A 9034-nucleotide genomic window follows, 5' to 3' on the forward strand; every position below is an offset into this window, starting at 1 on the left:
GCGAATCAAACGGCTGGCGCGGCCACCGGTTCAAATTTAGGCCGGCCGACCGACGCCTATCACTCGTCATTATAATAAAAAAAATAACCTAACCGCTCCCCACCGCTGTGCCGCTTATCGTGAGCAAAGCACGCACACAGCTGCACAGCCAGACACACCGACACTTGTCGCTCCGGCCCATGCGAGGCCCGCGTCGAGCCCAGGTCCCGACACGTGCCCGACCCGCACCCTTCATCCTCCTCCAAACCCCTGCTCCATTCCCAAAATAGCAATCTCTCTCCTCTCCGCTCCCCGCCGCTCCTCCCCCCCTCGCCGCCACTCCAGCCGCCGAGAGATCGATCCCATCCCATCCCGGCGGGAGCTCCGCCGCAAAATTCCCCATAAGCCCCCTGCCCGCAGCTCCACTTCCTCGCCGGTTAAAGCTCGCGACGCGCCTCCGTCTCCGTCTGGTCCCCAGCAATCTTTCAGCTGCTTCCGCGTGCGCTTCCGGCGGGTGGTGGTGATACGATTTTGACGTGTCCGTAGCGCGATTTTCCCCCGCCTTATCTTGTCCCCTCCCCTCCCCGTGCCCATCCCACCCACCTTCCTGCCGGGCCAGGGCTTCCGGCGCGTTCCCTGCGCAACAGGGTAGCTTCTTGCTGAGTAGCGTGGGAGGGTTCTTGGGGTTTGGGGGTATGGACCCGGTGCCGGGTCTGGTCAAGGAGGAGGAGGAGGAGGGCGCCCACGGGAGAGGCGATTCGCCGGCGGTCGGGGCGGCGCCAAGGCCGATGGAGGGGCTGCACGACGCCGGGCCGCCGCCGTTCCTGACGAAGACGTACGACATGGTCGATGACCCCAACACCGACAGCATCATGTCGTGGAGCGCCGGCAACAACAGCTTCGTGGTGTGGGATCCGCACGCCTTCGCCACGGTGCTGCTGCCCAGGCACTTCAAGCACAGCAACTTCTCCAGCTTCGTCAGGCAGCTCAACACCTATGTAAGCTTGCTGGCCTGATTCCCTTGATTCCTCCTGCAGATTTGCAATGCAGCTGATTTGTGATGCCTGTGAATGTAGTTTCTTTTTTCATCCCAAATGCAGTGCTGTGACTGTGAGACTGTTACCTAAAATTGGTCCAATGTAGCCATTGAGATTGTGTTGCCAATTTGGTGAAGGGAAGTACAGAAAAAAGGCAATTACAACTGCAGAATATTATTAACTATTCGGCTGGAGATGTCATCTCTTGTTCTTTATGATTAGGACATTTTGTACTTCAGAAAATTGGTGGTATCACACTAAACAAGCAGAGCTAAATCCCAGAAATGCGTCGGAGTGGTATATATATATATATATATATATATATATATATATATATATATATATATATATATATCCAAATACACAATATTTATGTAGAGAAGTGCATGGGAATCCCTAGCTAATAAACTTCAGTTAACAAGAAGCTAGCGCATTCACGAAACTTTACCTGTTGGGCTGGATGTGATGGATAAACCGTATGTCATCATTAAGAGAAAAGAAGTTGTCGAGGAAAGTTTATTCTGTCTGTTCCATGTGCACTTATCCTTACCCTGCTAGTGTCATATTTTTTCGTAAGATAATCAGCCGCAACATTTTCTTGCATTTGTTGTACAATTGTGTAGTTCATGCCTTCATATTAGAGCTCCCTCTTCCTGAATTAACAGCAGTTGGAATATGTTCATGGTGTGCCACATTGTTTGGACTTCTTTGGGAGCATGTGCATGGTGCCATCTTAGGTCATATGTCACTTATCAAATGCTTATCTTCATAATTCATATGGCTGTTGTACTGTGCTATTACCTGCTTTCACCATGCAGTGGTTACGTTTGCACCCTCCCTCCCTTTTTGCCAATTCGGTGAAGTGTTTAAAAATAAAATTAACTGGAGGTTGAAGATTGTTTTATGTTTTTTTTTGAGCTGTGAATGACTGTAGGAGAGTTTCCTACAGTCTTTTTTGTTATTATTAATCAAGGATCAGGGGTACAAAGTTACAATGTATTATTTACATAGCTATCACCACAAACTGCCTAGTGTCTCACTATAAGAGGAGATGAAAAATCAATTCTGATTAGCAAGAGTCTTTTTGAGAAAAGCAACTAGCAACTAGGGCAGGCCCCTGACAAGGTTGATTATGAACCCCCTCGAAGTCTTCCTTGAACTTCCTGAGCCAAGATCCATGGAGAACGGTATTATTTTGAATATGAGGCCATTTCTTTCCTTCCAAATTGACCAAGCCGGAACCACAAAAAGCTCCATGAACATGGGCCTGGCCCAGTTCGCTTTAGCGCTGGTGAGCCATTCAAACGGGTTATTTCCCGCGCCCCAGGAAAGTTGCAGAGTGTTCCAACACTGAGCTGCGAAGGGGCATATGAAGAACAGGTGTTCGAGTGTTTCTTCCTCCCGGTTGCGGCACAAGATGCAGTCGTCGGAGCGCTCCCCCCCATCACCCACCACAAAGTATCTACGGCGAAGCATGTTCCTGGTGTTGTGCCGATCCGAGAGTAATAACCATGTAACCATCTTCAGTTTCATCCTACAGCTCAATTTCCAGATCCACTTGTAAGAATCATGCACCACCACCTCTCTGAAGCAGAACTGATAAAACTTGGCGGATGTGTACTTGTTGCCCCAGCTATAGGACCATGCATCACCAGTCGCGGTGTTGATGTAGCTATCCGCCGCGACGGCCTGGAGCTGGGCCACTTCCTGATGAGCTTGGGCAGACAATGGTAAGCAGAAGACATCGTTCAAAGAGCTGGTCAGAAGAAATTCGCGGACAGAAATGTCTTCATTAGTGGTGAAGGAGAAGGCCCTTGGGTATTTTTCTGTGAAGATTTGGCCACACAAGTCCTCCCAGAATAATGTCGTCTCTCCACTTCCAACAGAGACAGAGGAGATCCCTCGGTAAAATGGCATTAGTTGGATGAGCTCTCGCCACCAGAAAGATCCACAAGGCCCTGCTGCATGGAGAATGTTGTCATTGTAGTAAGCGTTCCAGATTGTTGTATGTTGCTCCCTCCATGCCATAAATAAGTGACGTTTTAGACATACCCTAAGTTAAAGTAATAGAACTTCAACTACAAATATCATTTTTATGAAAATAGAAATTCATATGTATACATTTGTCTCGAAAAGTATTTCTAGAATATGATATTTTTAGAAGTTCTGTACATATACTGCATTGTAAGTTACTGGTTGAAGTTAAAATATTGAAGATCGTGTCAATGTCTAAGCTTCACTTATTTGTGATATGGAGTACTCCCTCTGTAAAGAATATAAGAGCGTTTAGATCACTAAAGAGTGATCTAAACGCTCTTATATTCTTTACGGAGGGAGTATTAACTAGTGAGTGTAGCTCAGATGGTTAGGTTCCTTGTGGTGGAACCAGCCCACCCGGATTCAAGTTCTATACTTGGCATGAGTGCTCACATTTTCTTAGATTTATTCCATGCTTCCTGGCGATTTATTACGAGCCACCTATGTAACGTAGTCAATCTCAAGATTTGCCGACTCAGTATCTCGGAGGTGCTCATGGGGGCAGGGTGTGTGAGTGTGTGTTCATAGGGGTGAGTGTACGTGTGTATGTGAGTGTCTGCTTTTGTACTGTGTTTCTAAAAAAAATACTCTCATGAATATTGTGCATAACAGTTCTCGTTCTTTTTGATTAGACCTAAGAACATCTTGGTATTACATTAGAACAAGCAGAGCTAATTCCCAAAAGTGAATACGAATACATATTATTGTGCAGAAAAGCATAGGGAATCCCAAGCAGAAAACCTTAAGTTAATAAAGCAGCATATTGACAAACTCTAGTTAAATGAACCTTCGTTCGTATATAAGTAAAAGCTGCATTTTAAGTTTTTAACAGTTTCTGGTGAATTACTTTCCCAAGGTACTTTTTTGCTCATGTTACCATAAAAGGGAAAGCAACATTCTGGTGAGCAAAATGTTAATTCTGTGTGTTCGCATTTCATTTTTCTGTACCCTGCTAGTGTTATGAGTAAATTCACTTACCATCAGGTAAAGTGAAGCTAGTTGCACATTGGACGAATTTTGCAACAATAAGCAGTTTCAACCAGGATAGGGCCAAAAGTTTGCACCGCACCACCTCATTTTTCCTTCATTGCCTCTAACGAAACCTCCATACGTCCTCTATATCTCCTGTGCAGTACTGCTGTTACCTGATCTCCCTGTTTAGTCGTTCATGTGCATTCCTCCTCTCATTTTTTGAACTTTTGCCACCGAATAAATGTTGTGTTCTAAAATGACTTCAATATCTTCTCTGTACATCTTTTATTCTTCTATATGAGTCGACAGTTCTTTTATTTTTGACTATATTTTCATTTTTTCTCTTAAAAGGAAAAAAGGATGAAGATTAAAGATGAGTTTTGAAACAATGTAGTGAAGATACAACTGAAATAATGCAAAAATGAAGTTAAACATGTTCTAAAGAGGTAACCAGAAGATACTCTGTTGCAGTTCCATCTCTTGGTACTGTTGCGGTTTATGATCTAGAAAGAAGTAAAGGGCAGCCTGGTGCACGTAGCTCCGACGTGCACATGTAACTATGATGTCTTGTTTGTTTCATGTCGAGAAAGAATTAACATCTTGATACATCTTTATCCAAGCTTGCATTATAAGTCTCCTGGAAGTAAATTTTCCCTGGTATGTTGTTTATTGGCTTCTCAGGGCTTCAGAAAGGTGGATCCTGACAGATGGGAGTTCGCCAATGAGGGTTTCCTACGGGGGCAGAGGCACCTTCTGAAGAACATCAGGCGTCGTAAACCTCCTGCTCATACTGCCTCAAATCAGCAGTCCCTTGGATCTTACCTTGAGGTGGGGCACTTCGGATATGATGCAGAGATTGACCGGCTGAAAAGGGACAAGCAACTGTTGATGGCAGAAGTGGTGAAGCTAAGGCAGGAACAGCAGAACACGAAGGCGCGTCTGAAAGCCATGGAGGATAGGCTACGTGGTACCGAGCAGAAGCAGCAGCAGATGACTTCATTCATGGCACGTATCTTGCGGAACCCTGAATTCTTGAAGCAACTGATTGCCAAGAATGGGATGAGGAAGGAGCTCCATGACGCTATCTCGAAGAAAAGGAGGCGCCGCATTGACGGTGGACCTGAAGCTTATGCCGTGGGTGCTAGTAGCAGCAGCCTGGAGCAAGAGTTGCCTGTTGTGTTTGATTCTCATGGGTCAGTGGAACTTCTTGCCGAGGGGTCGGTGCCGGTGGAACTCCTTGCTGACGGGATCCCACCCGATCTGGAAGGCTCAGTGGAACTCCTTGCTGACGAGATCCCACCTGTCCTGGAAGGTTCAGTGGCACTCCTTGCTGACGGCCTGGAAGGTTCCGTGGAACTCCTTGTTGATGGGATTCCATCTGATCTCGACGGCTCAGGTATCGACTCTAACGGCGTAACAGAGCCACAGGATTATGGTCTCGGTACCTGTGAAGCGCAGCAGAACAGAGCCCCGGGGCTGTTCCATGATAATTTCTGGGAGGAGCTGCTGAACAAAGGACTCAGCGTTGAGAACGACGAGCCGGTTAACGTAGACGGCATGGATGTGCTGTCTGAGAAGATGGGTTATCTCATCCCAAATAGCCCAACCCTCTCAACCTAGTTCCATTTCATTCTATCAAATTGCCGCGACTTTCTTCGTGTTTCATCTATCCACCCTGCAGTGCATATGCAAGTGTCGTCCCCACCGTGTCCTGGTCTTCGAGTCGTCTAAACCCTAGACTTCCCTGGGATTATGTGATTTATGAGTGTTTCCTTCGATTGACCTTAGAGATCTGTTTGTTGTTTCAGGCAATATAGCCTCGTCAGTCTGTACTGCTAGCTGTTCAATGCACATGTTCTGATCTATACCGTGTAAGACAGTCTTTTGTGGACTAAAGTTGTACTCCTGTCTGGATTTATAGGCCATCTTTGTGGTTAGGTCGTCAATTTGACTAGCCAAATATATGTTAGTATATCACATAAATACACATCAACAGAATCATGTTCAAATGGAGTTTGGAATCATGTTCAAATGGAGTTTGGAATCATATTCAAATGAAGTTTGGAATCATATATTTTCAGTGACAAAAAACACATATTTAGGTATTCAAATCAAAGACCTAAAAATACCCGCACACCCTGGATAGAACTAGTAGTGTTTACTCCCTCAGTACTGAAACACTTATTTTGAGAAGAAGGGAGCATTGTAGATGACCTTGCATAGTAGGCATAACATCACTTTAGTGTCTCCATTTGGAGTATTCCAAAGATTTACATTTGATTTTCCATAGTTTTTGCAATCATGTGTATTCAATTACATAGTTATGTTTGCTATTCACGATCCTTTGCTATTTGCCACTTGTGTTGTGTTGCAACGAATGATGGTCACGAGTGGTCGTTTGGCATCGCACTAGTGTTGCAACAATGATGGCGGCGAGTGGTCCTTTGGCATCACCACCTGTGTTGTGTTGGGCGGATAAGATTATCCGACGGTAAGTCCTCTAGGCAGTGGCGGACCCAGAAAAAAAATGAAGGGTGTGCATACTTTAAAAAAATCTATCTAATCTAAGTGTCATATCATATATGGCAAAAGAATAACACAAAAAGCTCAATCAATTAAAAAAAGCTCAATCAAGTTTCGCATATTATGTTTCAGAAAAATAATTTCGAATTTGCGGAATTACAATACAAATAGTCGTACATGAAAGATACACAAGAATAACTTCGGTTTGCCCTTCAGCTGCAGCCTTTTCTATTTTGACCTCATGTTTTCAACAAAATGGACATAATATTACTAATCCTCTTTATCTTGAGTTCTGCAAGTACAACAAAACAAGAAGAGTCCTACAGTTACAACAAAACGATGACGATTGTTTTGTATCTACAGCCGGGCGCCCCAAACCCTCCTTAAACGCCCGAGCGACCCGCCCGGTCACTGACCGGTCACGAAATTTTGACCCAGACGGTTGGCTCAAATGGGCCTCAAAAGCCCGGACTAACTGGCATCCCTCATATCCAGTCCAAATATGGGCCGGATATGGAGGAGCCGGGCGCGTCCGAGCACGCACGCCATGTCAGACTAACGGCAGGGTCCCACGCAGAAACGCCCGGAAATCTAGCGATCCGAAGCTCGTTTCCTCCGTCGAATCAATGTCACTGCATGGCGTCGCTCCAGCGGGCCGCGTAGTGCCTAGCCCGACTATTTAAAGTCGACCGGCGGCACCAAAACTCTACCATCCACATTTTCCTCTGCATGTCCGCCGCCGCCGCCACTTTCCATTCCCTCCACCCCCCTAGTAGCCATGCACCCAGGCCGCCGGGTGAGGAGCCACCAATTTCTAACGCCGGAGCACCGGCTCGAACTCATTGAGCAGATCCGGGCAAGGCGCCCTCCTACCCGACAGGAGATGGAGGCCGCGGAAGAGGTGAAGATGTTCACCTACATGGATGAGGTCGAGCAGGAGGAGGATGAGCCGGAGCCCTCCTACTCGCCCGTCCAGCCGGCGCCCGGCGCCGTCGTCGTGGACATCTCTGACGCCGAAGATTATCTAGGGCAGTACGTAGAATTTTTTTTGCATGCTTTGTATGGATCTAGTGGTTAAAATATGAGAGACTCGGATGTAGAGTGGCTAATTTGAGACATGACCGGTCACTATCCACGAACGCACCCGGTCGCGTCCGTGGGCGTTTGAGGGACCGGATTTGCAAAGCCCGGCTGTAGATGCTCTTAAATGGGCTGCAATGTTCTATTTCCATGGACCAGCGGGTGGTTGATGCGGGTGATCCATGCATCCGGATGGTCAATGGCAACCGTTTCGGGGCGGACGGCCGGTGGCGAAAGGAGTGGAAGGGACTAGGCGACAAGGCAAGCGGGCGAGGGGAGGGAAGCACGGGGAGCGGCGATGTCCGAAATTCAGACAAGCAGTCGAGGCGGGTGATTAGGTTTGGATGGTCGGTTTCCACATTCGTATCCATGGACTGGTTCTCACTTGTCAGTGAATGGATGCAGGAGAAAATTTGTGAGTCAACGTTGAAAATATGACGTGGTGGATCGAAATTGTCTTAACAAATAATGTGGTAGATCGAAGAGTTCTTTTTTTTTCTGTTTGCAATCTACGAGTCGCCACTAGAGTTTCCGTCGAGTTGATCGATGGAATTGGTCTAGCTAGCTTTTACCGGGCTCATGTATATACTGGAGTCTTGGCTGGACACACACGTAGTGCTGCTAGTAGAAAAATCAGTCAAGCTGCTTCTATGGTTTGCTAAGTTTGCATGCACGTGTACAGCTTTAGGTAACTGAGTTCTAGTACTGTAAAACCAACAAAATCAGGAAAAGATGACATGTGGTGAAAGAAATCTGCAAAATGCTGGGTGTGCCACGGCACACCCGGCACATCCTCTAGGTCCGCCAATGCCTCTAGGTTCTTCGGTACAACTCGCCGTGTAGTGATGAATCAGACCTATGCAAGGTGGTTTGGTGTATGGTGATCCCTAGTTGTTGTGATGACTTTGTTAGTGGCAAGGCTTGCAACATTCTCCTGCATGTTTAGTCGTCAAATCGGATATGGCTTGTGGCCAACAGTTTATCATGCGCTGCCTGGGCGTAGTCCAATCATTACGGTGGGAACTTCGTTAGTGGTCATCTAATGTGGAATAGGCATTGGCATCGGTGATGGTAATGATGTCTCCCTGAAGATTTACATTTGATTTTTCTTGGTCTTTGCAACCATGCATATTCAGTTACATAGCTATGTTTGTTGCTCAGGATCCTTTGCCTTCGCCTCTTGTCTTGTGTTGCAACAATGATGGCGACGAACAGTCCTTTGGCATTGCCACTTGTGTTGTGCTGCAACACTGATGGTGATGAGCGGTCCTTTGGCATCACCACTTGTGTTATGTCGCAACAATTTTGGTGACAAGCGCATTAGGTAGTCGCATGGTCTTAATCCAAGATTATCCGGTATGTCAGCTAGGTTCTTTGGTGCAACTTCTCGCCATGCAGTGGTGAAT

General features: G+C 46.5%; 1 protein-coding gene across 1 annotated transcript; it reads left to right on the forward strand.

The window, feature by feature from the left end:
* Window positions 1-249: 249 nt before the first annotated feature.
* LOC125528755 (heat stress transcription factor A-2b) lies at window positions 250-5943 on the forward strand. Its single transcript, XM_048693196.2, has 2 exons — window positions 250-977; window positions 4707-5943. The coding sequence occupies exons 1-2, from the start codon at window positions 675-677 to the stop codon at window positions 5643-5645; spliced, it is 1242 nt and encodes a 413-aa protein (XP_048549153.2). The 5' UTR covers window positions 250-674; the 3' UTR covers window positions 5646-5943.
* Window positions 5944-9034: the final 3091 nt, after the last annotated feature.

The sequence above is a fragment of the Triticum urartu genome, chromosome 2A, assembly GCF_056163025.1.
Source record: "Triticum urartu cultivar PI428250 chromosome 2A, HENAU_Tu73, whole genome shotgun sequence".
NCBI lineage: Eukaryota > Viridiplantae > Streptophyta > Magnoliopsida > Poales > Poaceae > Triticum > Triticum urartu.